General features: G+C 36.8%; 1 protein-coding gene across 1 annotated transcript in view; it reads left to right on the top strand.

Annotated features, from left to right (window-relative positions):
- The window catches only part of CSMD1 (CUB and Sushi multiple domains 1), a 1,889,718-nt gene that overhangs the window by 1,375,292 nt on the left and 491,626 nt on the right, over positions 1 to 22,800 (top strand). The window contains exons 10-11 of the mRNA XM_068531988.1: positions 11,311 to 11,435; positions 21,774 to 21,895. Coding sequence (XP_068388089.1) covers positions 11,311 to 11,435; positions 21,774 to 21,895 — 247 coding nt within the window. The remainder of the gene's footprint in view (positions 1 to 11,310; positions 11,436 to 21,773; positions 21,896 to 22,800) is intronic.

Here is a 22,800-nt window from a genome sequence, read left to right on the forward strand (position 1 = left end):
GCTCCTGTAAACATATTTCACACACCTGGATGACACTTCTGGATTTAGACACCTATAATTGTACTTCGTGCTATGCCAGTATCAGCATCCTCAGGGTGTAAGTAAATTACAGGAGAAAAATCACAGGTACACACACACACACACACACACACACACGCACGCCCTTTACCACTTCACATATTATCCTGCCACATGGTTCCAGTTCTTCTCAAAAAATAGTTAAGCAAGAGAGAGAGGAGATATGGGGATATATGTATATGTATAGCTGATTCACTTTGTTATAAAGCAGAAACTAACACACCGTTGTAAAGCAATTATACTCCAATAAAGATGTTAAAAAAAAAAAAAAAGCTGGTGAGGAAGCGTAGGTGACCTTTGTGTCTTGGGTTTCTAGGGATTCTAAATTCTCTTGATGACCCACACAAAATCTTTGAAAATTTATTAAAATTTCAGTTGTTTCCTTTTTATACATAAAAAAAAATAGTTAAGGTATCTATACCTTTGGTACAGTGTGGTTCCAAATATAATTTCCCCATGTCATTTGTGTTCATTTTACAAAGAGAAATACAGCAAATCCTGACTTAAACTTAGTTCTAAAGAAAGTTTTTTCCTCTAATTTTTGTGTTTTCTGTTGCTTAAATGTGAAAACAGGATAATATAATGTGTTTCTCCTTTTTGCTGCAGATGCAAAATGTGTAAATGCCTACCCCTGATGCCTAAAAATGGTATCTATTTTTTTGTATTTATGAATCTAAGTATGTTGTTTGAGCTGGATTTTTTTTAACAAAGAGACAGATATCTATCTATGTATCAGCTATATCAATCTATCAATCTGTTTATCCATTTAGAAAATTCTAAATGGGGAAACTAGTTGCTTCAGTAGATTCAATCAACACCAGCCAGCATGGATTGAGGTAACAGGTGGGGTCTGCCCATCTAGCCACTCAGGTAGGTCAGAGTCATCTCTGAATTAATGGATAGTTACACATCACAGCTAAATCAGTCCACATCCTGTTTTGGATTCTAGTTTAATCTTTAAGTTACTTTGTGTGTGGGGGGTTTTTTTGGACATAGTTATAGTACCAATCTTAAATAAATGCACAGATAGCCATTCTCTAGGAAAACCATATTTGGAAAGAGTTCATTCACCTATAAAGTCTCTTCAAACTATAGGTAAAGTCAAGTAGATGGTGACAAATGAAATGTCTTCATAATTCAAACTTTGAATGATGAGCCTTTTGGAAGTGCTAAGCATTGAAGAAGTGAAAAATGTGTTTTTTTTCTATTCTGTTCTATTATATTTAAAACACCAAATTATTCTGCTTCAACTATTTAACTTAAAATTTGCCACTTGGATATTTATTATCAATACACAATTTATCTTGATCTTATACAAAATCAGTTTTCTGTTATTTTTGACAATTTCCAGCTACTAACAATTATCAAAATTGTATGACAAAATAATTCTTAGGTGTTCTAAATTTACTTGCCAATGGGAAGATACTAATTTCTTTTGTTCTGTTATTTTCTTCTGAGTGCTTTCCAGAAAACCAAATTAATCTTTCTAATGTTATACATATGCCTTCAAACATAGTAATCATAAAATCAAATCATAAATAAAAGCTTGGTTTATTATATATTTGAAGCTGAAAGTGTGCATGGATTTTAAATTGAACTGATTCAAGTGCTAGATAAAACCAAAGCAAAAGTTTGAAATAATAAATTAGAAGTTGGATCATCATCAGTTTCAAGCTCAACCCTGTTCATCACAACGCAGAGACTACTCCTCATCGCCACTCTTGGGAATGAGTTTACCTGTCAGTGGCTCTGTTTTCCAACCTGCCGTCAAGCTAAGAGGCGGCTCTTGTTAATAATTTTAATGCTTTGAAAGTAGAGAAGCCTCACTATTTTATCAATTGTTATTTCCAGTCATTTGTCAAAAGGTTTCAAAAATTAAGGACAGAAATTAAGGAATGAGTTCCATATCAGACTCTGTACATACTGAGGACTGATTTCCCCAGAACCCAGATGGAGATTTCTGGACTAGATCTTCTGTGATACACTACAGTGATTATAGAACATTAGGAAGAGTCTTCTACCTTCTGTGGTAGAAGAGGCTTCTGTAGTTTTTGTCTGCTGGAAATCTGAGGAGAGTGTGAACTTTGTTAGGTGTGAGGGAGTTCTGTCTCAATGAGTGAGAGCAAATGGGGCAATCTAATAGTAGGATTTTAAAATACTTTAAAATTTAGCTTGTAATAAAATCAGAAGTACTACGATTATTGCAGTGTAGAAACAAAAGTGTACTTGTGATTCTATTACCACTCTAAAAATAGTTTTATGCCTAATTTTCCTGATATACAGATTCAGATACTTATATAGATAACTGTTATCTGGGGTAACAATTTTTTATCAAGCTTTTTTCTTCTCTATATCGCTACATATTTTGCTCATTTTTGTAGAAGTGTATTCATTCAAATATATATAAAATAATATAGTCATTCATATTTCTCATGGTTTCCAAAAATAAACTCTGCCCATATTTTCTCCAATTTTGGATGATAAATCTATAATATATTGCCAGAAATGAGATAGAGTAGTCAAAGTTAACACAATTGAATACCTAAAGGAAGTTGATCTGATGTATGAAAAGCATGTATGAAAAAGATGGACATTTTGTTGGAATGGAGTGCACTCCATCAAAACTATGAATGATAGGCTTTGGTAACTGAAGTAAGTGGTTGCCAAAGGGAAGCAATAATCTCATTTTCCTTCCTTTATGTTTGACCATGCCTAGAAATTGTGTGAGATACTAGCACCTTAGTTTGAGAGGATCATAAAAAATGCTGAAGCACTCTTAAATCCCGACTCTCCCTAACCTGTTATTAATCGCATCATTTGGTGTATTTTGTTTACAGTACTTAACAACACTTTCATTTTCTTCTTATTTGATTTGTTTGTTTTTTTTTTTTTGTTTTTTTTTTTTTAGTATTAGTTGTTTTGTTTGTTTTTTTATACTGCAGGTTCTTATTAGGCATCAATTTTATACACATCAGTGTATACATGTCAATCCCAATTGCCCAATTCAGCACACCACCATCCCCACCTCACCGCAGTTTTCCCCCCTTGGTGTCCATATGTCCATTCTCTACATCTGTGTCTCAACTTCTGCCCTGCAAACTGACTCATCTGTACCATTTTTCTAGGTTCCACATACATGCATTAATATACGATATTTGTTTTTCTCTTTCTGACTTACTTCACTCTGTATGACAGTCTCTAGATCCATCCATGTCTCAACAAATGACTCAATTTCGTTCCTTTTTATGGCTGAGTAATATTCCATTGTATATATGTACCACAACTTCTTTATCCATTCGTCTGCTGATGGGCATTTAGGTTGCTTCCATGACCTGGCTATTGTAAATAGTGCTGCAATGAACATTCGGGTGCATGTGTCTTTTTGAATTACGGTTTTCTCTGGGTATATGCCCAGTAGTGGGATTGCTGGGTCATATGGTAATTCTATTTTTAGTTTTTTAAGGAACCTCCATATTGTTCTCCATAGTGGCTGTATCAATTTACATTCCCACCAACAGTGCAAGAGGGTTCCCTTTTCTCCACACCCTCTCCAGCATTTGTTGTTTGTAGATTTTCTGATGATGCCCATTCTAACAGGAGTGAGGTGATACCTCATTGTAGTTTTGATTTGCATTTCTCTAATAATTAGTGATGTTGAGCATCTTTTCATGTGCTTCGTGGCCGTCTGTATGTCTTCTTTGGAGAAATGTCTATTTAGGTCTTCTGCCCATTTTTGGATTGGGGTGTTTGTTTCTTTGATATTGAGCTGAATGAGCTGTTTATATATTTTGGAGATTAATCCTTTGTCCGTTGATTCATTTGCAAATATTTTCTCCCATTCTGAGGGTTGTCTTTTCGTCTTGTTTATGGTTTCCTTTGCTGTGCAAAAGCTTTGAAGTTTCATTAGGTCCCACTTGTTTATTTTTGTTTTTATTTCCATTACTCTAGGAGGTGGATCAAAAAAGATCTTGCTGTGATTTATGTCAGAGTGTTCTTCCTATGTTTTCCTCTAAGAGTTTTATAGTGTCCAGTCTTATATTTAGGTCTCTAATCCATTTTGAGTTTATTTTTGTGTATGGTGTTAGGGAGTATTCTAATTTCATTCTTTTACATGTAGCTGTCCAGTTTTCCCAGCACCACTTATTGAAGAGACTGTCTTTTCTCCATTGTATACCTTTGCCTCCTTTGTCATAGATTAGTTGACCATAGGTGCGTGGGTTAATCTCTGGGCTTTCTATCTTGTTCCATTGATCTATGTTTCTGTTTTTGTGCCAGTACCATATTGTCTTGATTACTGTAGCTTTGTAGTATAGTCTGAAGTCAGGGAGTCTGATTCCTCCAGCTCCATTTTTTTGCCTCAAGACTGCTTTGGCTCTTCGGGGTCTTTTGTGTCTCCATACAAATTTTAAGATGATTTGTTCTAGCTCCGTAAAAAATGCCATTGGTAATTTGATAGGGATTGCATTGAATCTGTAGATTGCTTTGGGTAGTATACTCATTTTCACAATGTTGATTCTTCCAATCCAAGAACATGGTATATCTCTCCATCTGTTGGTATCATCTTTAATTTCTTTCATCAGTGTCTTATAGTTTTCTGCATACAGGTCTTTTGTCTCCCTAGGTAGGTTTATTCCTAGGTATTTTATTCTTTTTGTTGCAATGGTAAATGGGAGTGTTTCCATAATTTCTCTTTCAGATTTTTCATCATTAGTGTATAGGAATGCAAGAGATTTCTGTGCATTAATTTTGTATCCTGCAACTTTACCATATTCATTAATTAGCTCTAGCAGTTTTCTGGTGGCAGTTTTAGGATTCTCTATGTATAGTATCATGTCATCCGCAAACAGTGACAGTTTTACTTCTTCTTTTCCAATTTGTATTCCTTTTATTTCTTTTTCTTCTCTGATTGCCGTGGCTAGGACTTCCAAAACTATGTTGAATAATAGTGGTGAGAGTGGACATCCTTGTCTCGTTCCTGATCTTAGAGGAAATGCTTTCAGTTTTTCACCATGGAGAATGATGTTTGCTGTGGGTTTGTCATATATGGCCTTTATTATGTTGAGGTAGGTTCCCTCTATGCCCACTTTCTGGAGAGTTTTTGTCAGAAATGGGTGTTGAATTTTGTCAAAAGCTTTTTCTGCATCTATTGAGATGATCATATGGTTTTTATTCTTCAGTTTGTTAATATGGTGTATCACATTGATTAATTTGCGTATATTGAAGAATCCTTGCATCCCTGGGATAAATCCCACTTGATCGTGGTGTATGATCCTTTTAATGTGTTGTTGGATTCTGTTTGCCAGTATTTTGTTGAGGATTTTTGCATCTATATTCATCAGTGATATTGGTCTGTAATTTTCTTTTTTTGTAGTGTCTTTGTCTGGTTTTGGTATCAGGGTGATGGTGGCCTCATAGAATGAGTTTGGGAGTGTTCCTTCCTCTGCAATTTTTTGGAAGAGTTTGAGAAGGATGGGTGTTAGCTCTTCTCTAAATGTTTGATAGAATTCACCCGTGAAGCCATCTGGTCCTGGACTTCTGTTTGTTGGAAGATTTTAAATCACAGTTTCAATTTCATTACTTGTGATTGGTCTGTTCATATTTTCTATTTCTTCCTGATTCAGTCTTGGAAGGTTATACCTTTCTAAGAATTTGTCCATTTCTTCCAGGTTGTCCATTTTATTGGCATAAAGTTGCTTGTAGTAGTCTCTTAGGATGCTTTGTATTTCTGCGGTGTCTGTTGTAACTTCTCCTTTTTCATTTCTGATTTTATTGATTTGAGTCCTCTCCCTCTTTTTCTTGATGAGTCTGGCTAATGGCTTATCAATTTTGTTTATCTTCTCAAAGAACCAACTTTTAGTTTTATTGATCTTTGCTATTGTTTTCTTTGTTTCTATTTCATTTATTTCTGCTCTGATCTTTATGATTTCTTTCCTTCTGCTAACTTTGGGTTTTGTTTGTTCTTCTTTCTCTAGTTTCTTTAGGTGTAAGGTTAGATTGTTTACTTGAGATTTTTCTTGTTTCTTTAGGTAGGCTTGTATAGCTATAAACTTCCCTCTTAGAACCGCTTTTGCTGCATCCCATAGGTTTTGGGTCATCGTGTTTTCATTGTCATTTGTCTCTAGGTAGTTTTTTATTTCCTCTTTGATTTCTTCAGTGATCTCTTGGTTATTTAGTAACGTATTGTTTAGCCTCCATGTGTTTGTCTTTTTTACGTTTTTTTCCCTGTAATTCATTTCTAATCTCATAGCGTTGTGGTCAGAAAAGATGCTCGATATGATTTCAATTTTCTTAAATTTACTGAGGCTTGATTTGTGACCCAAGATGTGATCTATCCTGGAGAATGTTCCGTGCGCACTTGAGAAGAACGTGTAATCTGCTGTATTTGGATGGAATGTCCTATATATATCAATTAAATCTATCTGGTCTATTGTGTCATTTAAAGCTTCTGTTTCCTTATTTATTTTCATTTTGGATGATCTGTCCATTGGTGCAAGTGAAGTGTTAAAGTCCCCCACTATTATTGTGTTACTGTCGATTTCCTCTTTTATAGCTGTTAGCAGTTGCCTTATGTATTGAGGTGCTCCTGTGTTGGGTGCATATATATTTATAATTGTTATATCTTCTTCTTGGATTGATCCCTGGATCATTATGTAGTGTCCTTCCTTGTCTCTTATAACATTCTTTATTTTAAAGTCTATTTTATCTGATATGAGTATAGCTACTCCAGCTTTCTTTTGATTTCCATTTGCATGGAATATCTTTTTCCATCCCCTCACTTTCAGTCTGTATGTGTCCCTAGGTCTAAAGTGGGTCTCTTGTAGACAGCATATATATGGGTCTTGTTTTTGTGTCCATTCAGCCAGTCTCTGTCTTTTGGTTGGGGCATTTAATCCATTCACGTTTAAGGTAATTATTGATATGTATGTTCCTATGACCATTTTCTTAATTGTTTTGGGTTTGTTTTTGTAGGTCCTTTTCTTCTCTTGTGTTTCCCACTTAGAGAAGTTCCTTTAGCATTTGTTGTAGAGCTGGTTTGGTGGTGCTGAATTCTCTTAGCTTTTGCTTGTCTGTAAAGCTTTTGATTTCTCCATCAAATCTAAATGAGATCCTTGCCGGGTAGAGTAATCTTGGTTGTAGGTTCTTCCCTTTCATTACTTTAAGTATATCATGCCACTCCCTTCTGGCTTGCAGAGTTTCTGCTGAGAAATCAGCTGTTAACCTTATGGGAGTTCCCTTGTATGTTATTTGTCGTTTTTCCCTTGCTGCTTCCAATAATTTTTCTTTGTCTTTAATTTTTGCCACTTTGATTACTATGTGTCTCGGCGTGTTTCTCCTTGGGTTTATTCTGTATGGGACTCTCTGCGCTTCCTGGACTTGGGTGGCTATTTCCTTTCCCATGTTAGGGAAGTTTTCGACTATAATCTCTTCAAATATTTTCTCTGGTCCTTTCTCTCTCTCTTCTCCTTCTGGGACCCCTATAATGCGAATGTTGTTGCGTTTAATGTTGTCCCAGAGGTCTCTTAGGCTGTCTTCATTTCTTTTCATTCTTTTTTCTTTAGTCTGTTCCGCAGCAGTGAATTCCACCATTCTGTCTTCCAGGTCACTTATCCGTTCTTCTGCCTCAGTTATTCTGCTATTGATTCCTTCTAGTGTAGTTTTCATTTCAGTTATTGTATTGGTCATCTCTGTTTGTTTGTTCTTTAATTCTTCTAGGTCTTTGTTAATCATTTCTTGCATCTTCTCAATCTTTGCCTTCATTCTTATTCCGAGGTCCTGGATCATCTTCACTATCATTATTCTGAATTCTTTTTCTGGAAGGTTGCCTATCTCCACTTCATTTAGTTGTTTTTCTGGGTTTTTTTCTTGTTCCTTCATCTGGTACATAGCCCTCTGCCTTTTCATCTTCTCTATCTTTCTGTATCTGTGGTTTTTGGTCCACAGGCTGCATGATTGTAGTTTTTCTTGCTTCTGTTGTCTGCCCTCTGGTGGTTGAGGCTATCTAAGAGGCTTGATGGGAGGCTCTGGTGGTGGCGATTTGTTTGTTTTTTTGTCCTCCATTAACTAGAATGTTATCTCCATGAGATTGGGACTTTGTCGGTCTTATGAATTTCTGCGTATTTAGTACCTGGAGTAGGGTGTGGCACACAGTGAATATTCAATAAAAATATATTGAAAGAATGATGAAAAGTATGAAAACTGAAATTTAGGTGAACAAAGAGAACTGAAGATTGGGGCCTGGAATAGAGAACACGGAGATATAATAGTTGTTTTCAAACCAAATATTTATATTTACTTCATTTATTCAGCATGGTTCTGGAAGTTTAAATAAGACCAAAGGCCAATGAAATTATGATGTATATGTCTAAAAAGTATAGCTGTTTTAAATAACTGCTGTGACTGACAATGAAAATTAGAATTATGTTTACATTTTGGTTTTTCCACTTTTCCCTTTCAAAAATAATACATATTATGTCCTTATAACACAGTGTTTCTCAAAATTACTTCCATAGAATTGTTTTTTTGTAACTTTTTATTTTCTATTGGAGTATAGCCAATTAACAATGTTGTGATAGTTTTAGGTGCACAGCAAAGCGACTCAGCCATACATATACATGTATCCATTCTCCCCCAAAGTCCCCTCCCATCCAGGCTGCCACATAACATTGAGCAGAGTTCCCTGTGCTATACAGTAGGTCCTTGTTTGGTTATCCATGTTAATTATAGCAGTGTGTACGTGTCAGTCCCCACCTCCCTAACCATCCCTTCCCCCCTCCCCCCTCCCCCCTCCCCCCCTCCCCCCTCCCCCCCTCCCCCCTCCCCCCCCCTCCCCCCCCTCCCCCCTCCCCCCCTCCCCCCTCCCCCCTCCCCCCTCCCCTCTCCCCCCCTGGTAGCTGTAAGTTCATTCTCTAAGTCTGTGGGTCTGTTTCTGTTTTGTAAATAAGTTCATTTGTATCATTTCTTTTTAGATCTCCCAGACCAGGGATCGAACCCATGTCCCTTGCATTGGCAGGCAGACTCTCAACCACTGTGCCACCAGGGAAGCCCAACTTATTGTAGTTTTGACTTGCATTTCTCTAGTAATTAGCAATGTTGAACATCTTTTCATGTGCCTTTTGGTCATCTGTATGTCTTCTTTGGAGAAATGTCTGTTTAGATCTTCTGCCCATTTTTTGATTGGGTTGTTTGTTTTAATGATATTAAGCCGCATGAGCTGTTTGTAAATTTTGGAGACTAATCCCTTGTTGGTCACATCATTTGCAAATATTTTCAACACTCATTTATGATAAAAACTCTCCAGAAAGTGGGCATAGAGAGAACATACCTCAACATAATAAAGGGCATATACGACAAACCTACAGCTAACATCATACTAAATGGTGAAAAGCTGAAAGCATTTCCTGTAAGATCAGGAACAAGAGAAGGATGTCCACTCTCGCCACTTTTATTCAACATAGTTTTGGAAGTCCTAGCTACGGCAATCAGAGAAGAAAAAGAAATAAAAGGAATCCAAATTGGAAAAGAAGAAGTTAAACTGTCACTGTTTGCAGATGACATGATACTATACATAGAAAATCCTAAAGACACCACCAGAAAACTACTAGAGCTCATCAGTGAATTTGGTAAAGTTACAGGTTACTTTCATAGAATTCTAGTTGCCCTGGATATTTAGTGCAAAAGGGCTCCCTGACCAGATAAATTTGGAAAATTCTACATACTTTACATTCTCTTAAGTAGGTGAAACACATTTTGCATATTAAATTTTAGTAAACTGAGGGTCCCCTTTAGAAAAGAAAGATGCTTAATTTTGTTTAATCCAGAATTTTTCAAACTGATTTGACCCTGATTTGATGATTTTTATAGACATCTGTGATGATCCTCTGAGAGTGTTATACAGAAATGTGGGAAATGCTGCTGTAATGTTACTGGAATAATGTTCACTGTGATATTCCAGATTAGGCTTTTTCAATAAGCAGGAAAGGAAAGCATTTGTTTATTTTTTTCCTTATCTTTTATCTATTAATAACTTTACACATAACATGGGCAACTATGCATATTTTCTCTCAAAGACTCTCTTTCATTCCCATTTTTGTCAGCATCAACGTCAGGGTTTGTCAAATGGAAGACACAGGTAGAATTTCCTGTTGTAACAATAGGCTTGTCAGATAATAAAATAATGCTGCACTCAACTCACTGCCAGACAACAGCCTTAGAAGAAGTGATTGGGTGTGCTCAGACCTGATGTATGCCTCTCACATCTTCTCATGCACCTGTTGGTTTGTGAGTCTGCAATCACGTTTCGTTACTGCTTACAACCTTAGGGCTTCATGTTTTCAGAGGCAGCTCTGGAGCCAAAGCAGTTTTTCATCTAACTCTAGACTGGATGGATTGCTTTTTTCTAAATAAAATTATTCTTTTCCTATAAGATGTATTTCTGAAATATAATAGCACTGGCCTCCGTCTGAATATAATTAATATAATTAATGTTTGCAATGATAACAAATTCTTTACTGAGGCATTTTTTTCCTTGATTTTCATTGCAAGCAAGTTTTATAATGATGATGATAACACTTAACATGAGATTTATCTCTTTAAAATTTTTAAGTGTACATTACTGTTGACTATAGGTACAATGATGTATAGCAGATCTCTAGAAATTATTTATATTACTTAACTTAAACTTTATAGCTTTGAATTAATAACTTCCCATTTCCCCTCTGCCTCCCTTCCCCCCAGCCCCTGGCAACCACCATTCCAGTCTTCGATTTTATACATTTGACTGTTTTTGATACCTCATATAAGTGGAATCATACAACACTTGTCTTTCTGTGTACTGAGACATTTTCTTAACCCAGGCTTTTTCAGTCTTCTTTTTGGTAAGATATTTATCCACGTGGAATGACATCCAACTTTGTTTTGTTTCCAGGGTTCACTTTTTTCACATGCATTTTCTTACTTAAGCCACAACACATGGTCCTGCCACCTTTGTTATTGTCTTAATTTTAGAGAAGATACCTTAAGGATCATATATTTATTTAGCAGAAGTTGGCAGAACGGAAATTTGAACCCAGGTCTTGTGCTGCATTAGAGGATTGTATCTGTGAATAATTACTAATGGATCACTTAATGTTTAATATCGTTTTGACGGCATAACACAGTAGCAACACTGTGATGATTTTTTTAAGAAGTCTTCCATGAATAATTCGGGTTGTTTTTGGTTTTGTAATTGCTCAGGGTTGGTGCAAATGTACAGTTCTCCTGTGAGGACAATTACGTGCTCCAGGGATCCAAGAGCATAACGTGTCAGAGAGTCACGGAGACTCTGGCTGCGTGGAGTGACCACCGGCCCATTTGCCGAGGTAAGGCCTATGTGATTGCGTCTGCCCAGATACTCTCTTTACTCAGATTTGGCATGCTTTTCTGAACGATTTAAGTGCAAAGCACTGTGTATAGGCAGAGCAAAACGTGGTGATGATTTATGCTTTCATAGTGATGTAGGTAAACAAGAAATATTTTTTGAAATTTTTTAAGAGGCAGACATTTCCAAGGATATTTGTGGTTTTTAAATTTCAGGAAATACATGAGTAAATCTAATCATTCAGACACACACACATACTCGATATAACTTGGTATCCATCTATCTATATACACAGTTTGCATATGTATGAAAATATGTTACATAACCAGATGCTTTGGAAAACTTTATGCATGTCCCTGCAAATCTAAAAATTCTCACTTTGCAATAGTAGTGAAGTTGAATTCTTGGGTTTTGATAGTATCAGTGATAAAGGGAGTTTGTTAGCATGATCTGAAGCCATCATTTTATTATTAAATCATATTAAACTAGGACATAGAAGAGCAAAATACTGCATTATCATCATCTTCTTCAATGAGGTCAAAGTATGTATTTGTTGCTCTGTGAAGTACGTGAAGAATTCTACCAGAATTATAGAAGCCATAGTGAACCCAGGAGAAAACTGTTTTGGCTATTTTACTAAGGAAGAATCAATAAAATTAAAAGAAGAACTAGGTATTTTGTTTTGTTTGCATTTTGGCCATAAAATAATTTATGCAAATTGGTAGTTTTAAAGGAAGAAGAAAAAAAAGTACTAAGTTGAACAAGGAATAAAAAGTATATTCTTATATACTTTCATATATAAGAATATCTTATCCCTCCTTATAGTCTTTTTCAAGTGAATGGATTCATAAATTTTTATTTTAAAATGTTCCAGTTGTAAAAAGGTACAATACAAGATGAACAGTGTAAGTTATATCCTGTGAGATGAAGTAGTTGCAAAATACATTGCTAGTTTCATCAAAGCTAAAATACTAGATCGCAGGCTTTATTTAGTATAGTGTACCTTTACCTATAACAACTTGGTGGCTTTTTACATGTAGAAAACACAGCTTTGTAGCATCTATGCATCCTGAGGGCAGAGTGGGCGTGTGGTCTGGTTGCAGGTGGCCCTTTCCCATGAAAAATTTCCCTTCTTGGAGAAGCACCCATCTCTGGTCAGGAAATGTGTATGGCTGCGCCCCTCCCCTTTTGGTCACTAGACTATTTGTACACTAATACTAAAGCGACATCATTAGGCTTTCAAAGGAACTGTAGCAAAATCCTTATTCCCATGAAAGGGTGGTAATGTTCATGCCCCAGTTACAAATGAGGACTAAGCTACAGGTATTATCGTTGCCCTAAGGAAAAAATATGCTTTCATTTTCAAATGTTTTTCTTGCTCTTCTATACCAGGAACATATGTCATTATTTTAAAAGCCCACACTAGACAAAACTAGTAAATGTGCATCTGCTTTAAATTGATATTTTAGAGTAACATAAAGGGACTATTGAGTAGGATATTATTTGTTTCTTACCTTATTTATGAATCCAGAAGTTTTCCTTTTTTTTCCCCTTTGCCCCAAATCTCATCTACACTCAAAACAATTTCCCAGCACGTTGGCCCCAGCTTATACGCTGATTTGGTTGGTGTCAAACACTCAGGTGCTTGCTCCATCCAGGCTAATGGTGGGACAGTTCCCTCCATCCCCCTGGACCACCAACTGCTCACTTTTAGAGGTAATTAGAGGAGGAGTCATTTGACTTCCTGTTCCCATAGATTCTAATGTCCTACTTTATCATTTTAGAAGAGAAAGCTCTCCCACAGGGTCTTTGTCTGTTGTGTGGTTCTTGGTCTGGTTTCCCGTGGAAGCCTCCTCACCTCTCTCCACACCCACTTCTCTTTTTCACACTCAACTATATTCATCTCCTCTTTCTTCCTCCCAGCTGTTAACTGTTTTGCTTTAATTACATGTACCTTCATTTTCATGGACTAATCCTTTAGCTCTTTTTCAATTTATTACTTTTAACTTTCTGAAATAATGAGCTATAGCAGCAAGAAATAATTAAGGAAGAGTTTTCTTATAGGATGTATATTTTAAATCTGCATACTAGAACGATAACAGACTGTGTCTAGAGAACAATAAAAAATATCTTTAAAAACACAGTTTTAAAGAAATATGTATTTTAGAGCATTTGGAGTAGTACGGCATTAAACAAAAAAAATTAAAGTCCTGAAATCTCCTAAATAGGAGAATTTGAGATAAACTGTTTAGAATTAGGTGACAGAAAACCAAACCCAAGAGAAGCTTAAAACAAATGGAAGTGGATTTCTCTCTTATACAGAAGTTAAGAGCTAGGCAGTACAGGACAAGGATGGCAGGTCTGTTTCAGATATGAAAATTTCCTCAAGACTCACTCTGTCCTCACTATGGTCACGCCTCCATCCTCATAGTCCACGGTGGTGTCCAAACTCCAGGTGACTGGATGGAGGAGGTTAGAAGAAACAGGGAGAGACCTAGCAGATGTATGCTAACGAGAGTCTGCAGAAACCGTCACATGCATTTCTGCTCATTCTCATTGGCCAAAATCCAGCCAGATATTCTCACCTTGTTGTGAGACTTAGAAACATATATATTTTTTATTCTGTATGTTTAAATATATACCAAACAATTATACTTCTATGAAAGAAAAGGAGAATAGATATTAAGGGAATCTTTGCCATGGGGGTATATTTTTATAAGGAGAAGTGGGATAAATCACTGAATAAATGACACTTTTTTTTTTTTTTTTTTTTGCTTCCCTGTATCATCTGCAGCTTTTCATGAGTGGAGAGTGCAAATAAACTAGAGAATCATTCATCCCTCTCTCACGTCCCTTGGCATTTTTGTATCAGTGCAGGACTATATGTGTAAGCTATATGGATGAAAAAAAGGGTGGAGGTGTGTGTGTAAGGGCTCATCTGTAAGTATCATGGTTAAGCCAGGAACCTGTCCTCCACTTCAACACCCAGCTCCCTTTCTCTGCCCTGTACTCACCTCCTGGCCACATGGCCCTCTCACAAGAGGCAGCTTCCTCCTGCAAAGGCAGCAGGAACACCCTTCCCTCTAGTCTGGGTGACAGAGTCTTATATAACATAAGTAATCACCATGTACCATGACCTGATCAATTACATGTACAGATGGATGGTCAAACGTCTTAGTGCATCTGTAGGCTGACCCAATAGAGGATCACTTCGAGCAGTCTCTAGAGCAGGGCTCTCCACTAGAAATAAAATGCAAGCCACAGATGTAATTTTAAAACATCTGGTAGCCAGATTTGAAAAGGAAAAGAAGCAGGTGCAGTTAATTTTAATAACATATTGATAATTTATTTAACCCAAAATATTACAAATATCATTTTAATGTATAGTCAAAAAGATTATAGGGAGATGCTTTACTTTTTTCTCTTTCTTTTATCCATACTATGTCTTGGAAATCCAGTGTGCATTTTATGCTCAGAGCACATCTCAGCTCAGACCAGTGGCATTTCAAGTGCCCAATAGTCAGATGTGCTAGTGGCTACCATGGACAGCGCCACTCTGGCTGTGAAGCTCAGCCCAGTTCCAGTTTTCTCAGCGCTCAGCACGCTTGTGGGTGTGAAGGGAAGCAATGACCTCCATGAGTCATGGGTGGTTTCCTGGCAGGCATCCCTCAGTGTAGAACGTACTCTCTTCTATTAAAGCCCATACATTTTCCAGGTTGGCAACATTTAGGAACCCTGAGTCTGTCATCATTCCCTCCTTTAAATAGTGTCTCTATTGGCTTTTAATGACTGATTCCTCAATTAAAGAAGAGCTGAAAAAACCTTTCTTTAGGTGGAGCTTTTATGGCTGTTTCTATACAGATAGCTTTAGCTGTCTAAAATGTAGGGGGAAATGGATAACATGAAACACAATGATGTTTCAAATGCTACCCAAAACAGAACGTAGGGATATTTACTTAGCTGTCAGTAGGTTCCAGACACCAAGTGCAGTTTTTCAAGTTCATCTTCTCCTCTGTGCTACCCCGTAATACATTGTATGTAAGAGGCGAGCACCATGGTTTGGGTCTTCCTGATGCACTCTGAGCCTTTAAAGCAGCCCTTATATTGATCGTCTCAGCCACACGTTCTAAATTCAGCTATCTATCAAATGCAATAAAATGCCTCTGGTCTGAGCATTGCATGCATTATGAGATTTCAGCTCAGTCAGTTAAGGAAGGACTGATTCTCAAGGCTCCCTTCTTCATGAAGGGTCTCTAACTCTTAAGTAATTATCATGCCTTCTCCACAGAAGAAATATCTGATAGAGGCATTTGATAAATTGCAGTGAGTCAGGAGTGATCTTTCACATCTGGACACTGGGTCCTAAGCCAATGCTTACTTACATTAGCTAATTAGCTCTGAGAATGGGAGATGTTACCTTTTCTTCCTGTTACCACAGGGATGAATGGTTGCCATAGCTCAGTAATTACACAAGTGATTTTGTTTGAAATTATGCTTACTTCATTTAGGGATATGAAAACAACCATTATGATTTTTCACAGGGTAAAATATGAGCTGTTTGAAACTGTATAAGTATCTTTAACTAGCAGTAGATTTTTTAAATAAGCAAACAAAAAAGAGAAGAAGAGGATATACTTCTTTTTTTTAAGTAAAATGTTCCAGCTGGCATTTCATTCCATCAATATTTAGGGGGGATATATAGAGAGAGTTTCTTTTAATGCTAATGCACTTTGATCTGTGGAATTAATATTTTTAGTTGCTCTCTGAGTTGAAAGGGCACATAAGAAAAGTGAAGTGTTTTTTGCAATTCTAACTGTGGTTACATGGAAGCCAATTAGAGCTACCAAGGGTCACAGAATAAAGTTATTATTATCTTGGGATTCCAGGTCAGGTTAGCTCAGAATTACCCTTAACTTATTAACTTTTCACTTACCAAGAACTTTACAGTTTATTCTTCCCTACTCACAGTTTCTGTCCATGCAGAAATGACCTTTTAAATAGTAGTGAAAAGACCATTTATACCTGCAAGATGACTTCATTCTACCAGATTAAAGGTCCGGAGCCAATTGTAAGATTATATTTTAATACTGATTATTATATCAGGTATCTGTGAGCACAGAGATTTAAAGAAGCATACACACGTTTTAAAGAAAAAATATTTCCTTGTGATAGATATAAAAATATTGAGAACTCTCAGGGTTTGCTCTCTTAGGAATGTTCATATATAAGAGACATCAGTATTAAGTGTATTTATCACGCTGCACATCACATTGGAAGTTTGTGCCTTTTGACCACCTTCCTCCCTCACACCATCCCCCGTCTTTGTAGCCACACATCTGATCTCTTTTTCTATGAGTTTGTTTGTTCATTTGTTTGTTTTTGAAGTATAATCGCCTCCAACACCATGTTAGTTCCTGTTACACACCATAGTGACTCAGTATTTCTATACATTACAAAATGATCACCATAATAAGTCTGCTTACAATATGTCACCATAAAAAGTTATTAAATTATTACTGCCTGTATTCCCTATGCTGTGACTCATTTATTTCATGACTGCAAGTTTGTCCCTCTTAATTTCTCACACTTTTAACTTTTACTTTAATTCCAGTGAATTTGGATAAATTTCTGGTTTCACTTCTAGACTTATAAGGATTTATACTCTTTACTTGAATGTCACTTGGGAAAAAAACATGTTTTTCTCTATTTTTTATTAAGTTACTGGAAATAACAAAGCCATGTATTTTTATACCACTCCTCTCAAATTCTACTGACATAAAACGACCTGAAAGCTAATGTGAATTTGGTGCTAATTATGTTCCTAGAACCTGCCTGGGAAGTTTGTGACAGCTCCCTTGCATTTGTTTTCCTTCTGCCTGGAACACTTCTGCCCCAGCTGTCCACATGGGTCTCCATCCTACACTGGTCATCAGATGTTGTCTCATCCAAACCCTTCCATGCCCACCCTCTTCCAGATATGCTTTGAACCCTGACTCTGCTTTTCTGTAAAGGTCAAATATCCTCCTGAATTAGATGGTCAGGTGTTTAATTGCCTGAGGAAGTCAAGGAACTTAATTTTGTTCTCTCTCTGCTGTATCCTCTATGCCTGAAACAGTGCCCAACTCTTACAAAGCGTTTACTGTATATTTCCTTACTCCCTATGCTATGGCGTGTCGGACAATGCGCTGAAGGCTTTACTCGAATTCTTTCCTTCAATCCTTACAGCTATCATAGATGAAGTTATGATTATTATGTGGATAACCTGAGAGGCTTAAAATGAAATAATTTAAGATAAGACATCTAGTAACTTCATAAACCAGGCCTGGAACTCAGGTGTGATTAAGAAAAGCAAGCTCTTAACCTCTGACATACTTTCTGCATTTTGGTTGACAGTCTGGTTATAGACATAAAATCTGTGGTTTTCTTCTAAATCATACAAGATATACACTATCCAGTATAATTCTTAATGTGCTTGAAAAAAGCTTCAGATGTGAGTCCAGATATCCTATTAATTTAAGTTTGGTCAATTAGAATATTATTCTCTTCAACTATTTTGATTAATTAAGTAGTTACTATAGAACAGTAAAGATTCCTGGAACTGATTATACATAAATAGATAAATGACTACTTCAAATTATGTAAGATAAATTATGTGAAACAAATGTTTTATACGTAATAAATATTCAGTGATTAAATGGATAAATGGCACAGATTGACATTCAGAATTGGTTAGTTTTATACTCCCTTTCCACTTTCCTTCTTGATCTATATTTCCAATGATCATTTTGTGAATTCTGCTTTTATCTTAAAAACAGGTAAGATATAAGCAAAATTTGAGTTTACAAATTTAGAACACTGTCACATGAGTGATATTAGCTACACATTAATTAGGTCGTGGTTATTATCAAAGAACATTTATTAAGCATTTTTAAGATTTAAGTGTAAATTACTTTACGTTAGGTGTTATATTTCCAAAAAGGTTTTGACAAGGGGGAAAGCCTTTGCAGGAGCAGAAAGTAATATTCAACTGCAGTACGTATAAATGTGTATATACATTTCCATTATGGGAATGCATTTAAATCTTGCTATAAAAACTTGCTTGGCACTAGTATATTGTAATTACCTAATTATTTGCTTAATTAAATACTTTGTTGACTAATCCAATGTGTGTTTAATCCAGAAGCAACTGTTTGGGAAGTAGTTCCCCGTCTGCAAGGACACAGTGAGATTGCTCATCATAATCAGAGCAGGGCGCTAAGCTTTCTCTGTGTCTGAGCAGCTACAGGGGAAGGAGTAGAGTTCACTCTGCTCTCTCCACTATACAATTCAGAGAAATTGAAGCTTGGTATGACCCTTCCTGCAGCAGAACCAGAGAGTAGAGAAAAAACCCCAGGCAATAGATCATCTGCGGGACACATAGAAAATAATGTCCAGTCTGTACTTCAACCACCATGTGGATTTGGATAATGGCACACAGAGATCATGATAACTCAAGAAACATTATTATTAATCTGATAGCGACTCTACAACGTAGATGGTTGAACTTTGAGTTGTGGCCAGTAGAAAATCTGAGAATTGTCTCTGACTAGTAGGAAAGCCTTGATATAAGAAACTAGTACCTAATGAATCGTAATTGGTGTGATGACGGTAGGATGATCACATGATGAAGAGGCAGATGATTAGAATGGGGACGACTTAGAAAGGCAAAGACTGAGGTACTAGCTAAAATTTTCAACAGTTTCCCAAGAAAGAGTATTAGAAGTAAATAATTAGAGTTAAATCATATTATTTAAGCCTATCAACCTACTCAAAAAATACATCAACAAATATCTATGGGGTAACTGTTGAATGCCAGGAATTGTTCTGATTGTTGAGGTTATACAGGGAGGAAAACAAAACAAACAAAATCCCTGCCCTGAATATTCCCACATACTTCATTTCAGCTGATTATTTTGATGGCTTGATTAAAAGTATGGGTAGAAAAAAGAGTTAAAAAGTTAATTTATTAGGAAAAGGTACTGCAAAAATAGGGACATAGTTCTGAGAAAACGAAGAAATATTTTACGTATTAATTTGACAAGTTTTGGTGAGAAATACTTCTGAAGGGACTGGATTCATAACTTGTTCTGTGTGAAACACAGTACCATGTATGCAGGAAAATGTAGAAAATGTGCTGGTTCCCTATGTAAATTTTACTAATAGTTACCTCACTAAAAATATAATCACTAAAAATCCTATCTCCCCAAACAGTGGGTAAGGTGAATTTCATGAAGAGCTGGGAACCAATTTTAATAAGTCAAGTTGAGGTCAAGCTTCAAAGCAAACAACTAAGACGCAGGGCCATTGACAGGCTGTCAGATTTGGTGAACTTTCCAGCAGAGTGACAGCTGGGGCTGATGATTGGATGAATACAAATTGTCTGTGGTAATGTAACACATTAGTTCCCCACTGCACACATTCTTCACATGTCTTTTTTCAAAGTTTGAAATGCTTAGGATGGCACTTTGATAATATTACTTTAAAACTAGTCAACAGATATTTATTGAGTAACACTCTATTTATGTTTCTGTCAGCTCTTCAGTGCGAAATTTCACAAAGTAGGGTAACACAAAGGTATGATAACTCAAATTTTATTGATAACTTTTCTTCTAAGTTTCTGTAATTAATACCCGTAATATTAGAGGGCTTTAAGAAAATTTCGGATCTGAAGTTCATGATCCTCTCGAGAATGTGTTCCTAAAAGCAGACTCACTGAAGAGGGAAATCATACAGCACAGGTGTATGTGCTTGTGGGCTCTGCTCTGTTCAATGACCTTTGGAGCCAAAACACGCCTACTGGGTTTTGAAAACCAGGTGACACTTTATCCATATTTATTAAAAAGTGTTGTTCATCTGGAAAGCAAATGCCAATATTTTAAAAGCTAACTTTCATATGTTTTTATTAATCAATGTATAGTGGATTAATTCTTAGCTAATTATTTTCATTGTAAGTATCAAGTACCTGAAATGTTGTGTAAAGTCAGCTTCCCACATTTTTTACGTCAGCAACTATCAACATTAGATATGGTGTTGAGGATATACAGATAAATGAGGGAAGGATGCTTTCCCAAGGTCAAGGGAACCACAACGTTGTTGGAAAGAGAGATCTGTACATTGACAATTACAATACTAGGAATAGGCATAATCGATATTATTGCTGTATCAATGTAAATGGAAGAGAGAGAGATATTCCTGGAGGGCAGTTAGGGATTTCCCCATTAAATGGTTTCTGTGACTCCTCCCCTACAACCTGGCCCTTGGGGGTCAGAATCCTGTTCTCTTGTAGCTCAGTCTCTTAGGACAATACCTGACCTGCTCAGCCAACAAAAGGAAGGAAGGAAGGGTGGGTTATGAATAAAATCTACTCTTCAGTGGACAGCAGTTTAATCAGTTCGTGTGATATGATACCTTAGGAAAATGAACCTGAGCTTCTCTTGTATTAGTTCTTATTTGTGAAATTAGTTTCTTCTGCTCTTTTCTCAAACCCAGTTTAAATTATTAATGTTAAGAGTGGAGTTCAGGCTGACATGTGATTTACAAAATTGTGTATTGATTTTTTAAAGGCTTCTTTCTTAAAGTGGAGGTCAGTTGAAATATTTTTATATTCAAAACTTAGTCATTCTTATTGGGTTATGTTACTTCCGTGATTTACTTGGTCTTTCATTTTTAAGGTATTTTCTTTTTCCTTTTAGAGCCACCGTTTCTATTTTCTTTCTTCACAAATTCAACTGTATTTTAAGTTCTTATTTGCATTGTGCTATAAGGAAATTGGTACAGTTTGTTACAGAATACAATGATACAGTGTAAAACTTGAGAGGAAATTTAAATATCATCTGTTCCACCATCTTTTAAAATGAAAAGGATGAAGCTGCGGGGGGTTGGGATTACTGGTTCAAGGTCATATCGTGTAGGGCATAGTTGAGACGCTAACTCCGGTGTCCTGAATTCTTAATTGCACTGCGTGCAACCAAAGGTCTCTACAGACCGTCTCTGAGTCAGAATGGCGCTTGAAATGGACTAATTTGATTTGACATTGTCCATGGTGCTATTGTAATTAAGTCATTCTGTGAATGGCAGTGCCTTGGGAAACATCATATAATAAAGAGTTCCAGGTAAACGTTGCAGATACCAAGCAAGGGTCCTGAAGGCTGAGTAAAATCTACTTGCCAACTTGAGTTCACAAGTAGCTTTTCATTACAATAAATGCTAGATACATAACTTGAAGTTCCATGTATATCTTGTGTCTTCAGCACACAGATGAAATCCTGTGGAAAATAATATCATCTCTATGTACTTCTAGCTAGAACGTGTGGATCAAATCTGCGTGGGCCCAGCGGTGTCATTACCTCCCCCAATTACCCAGTTCAGTACGAAGACAACGCACACTGTGTGTGGGTCATCACCACAACAGATCCAGACAAGGTAAGGCTCTCATCTTCCCCCTCTGCGTACCTGATGAAATCAACACTCTGCCTGGGCAACTGTTTACAACAAACAACCTGGTGAATGTCATGCACCCTTAAATTTTGTTGTTTTAATTGAAAATCTGCTGCTGCATTGTGTGTGTATCTGTCTACATTTGTTGCAAAGCCAGTTTTAGATTCAATTAATTCTTAGTGAGTATTCTCAGTGTGCTTGCCTCCTACTGGTTCTGGAGGTTATGTTTACGCTCTTTTTTTTTCCAGTTTTATTGTGATGTAATAGCTGACATATAACATTGTATAGTTTAAGATGTACAACATAATGATTTGGTGTGTGTTTTTAAATGATCACCACAATAAGTTTAAGTTAACATCCATCACCTCACACAGTTACACGTATTTTTTCTTGTGATGAGAACTTTTAATATCTACTCAGCAAAACTTGATGACTGATGGGTGGAAGGTGTGGAGTAAGGGGTGAGGAGCCATGGGCAGGTGGTTTTGATTCTCTTGCTTAACATTGTGTCCACATGGCTTCAAGTGCAGGTGCTGTGAGGGGGGAGGAGGAGGAGGAATCAAGAATGGCTTTGGGGTGTGTGGTGAAGCCCTGACCAGAATGGGCACAGGGTCTAGCTTCCTGGGGAGTCCTGGTGGACATGCGCTGTCCTTGCATAATTACTGATGATAATGCCCTTCTTTATTCTCCTAATTATTCCCAATTGGAGCAATAGATTCTAAGTTCTCCCTACCTCGAACCAGGGAAAGGGCCTCAGAAACCAGTCTTTTATGGGAAGAGATGATGAGTTTGGCTCTAGGCATAGTGAGAGTGAGGTGCCTGCTGTATCTCCAAGTGGGTCTCCCTGGTAGAGGTCAATTCGGAATTCCCAGGTGTTTCCTTAGCTGCTG

This window comes from Eschrichtius robustus, chromosome 21 (genome assembly GCF_028021215.1).
Source record: "Eschrichtius robustus isolate mEscRob2 chromosome 21, mEscRob2.pri, whole genome shotgun sequence".
Lineage (NCBI taxonomy): Eukaryota > Metazoa > Chordata > Mammalia > Artiodactyla > Eschrichtiidae > Eschrichtius > Eschrichtius robustus.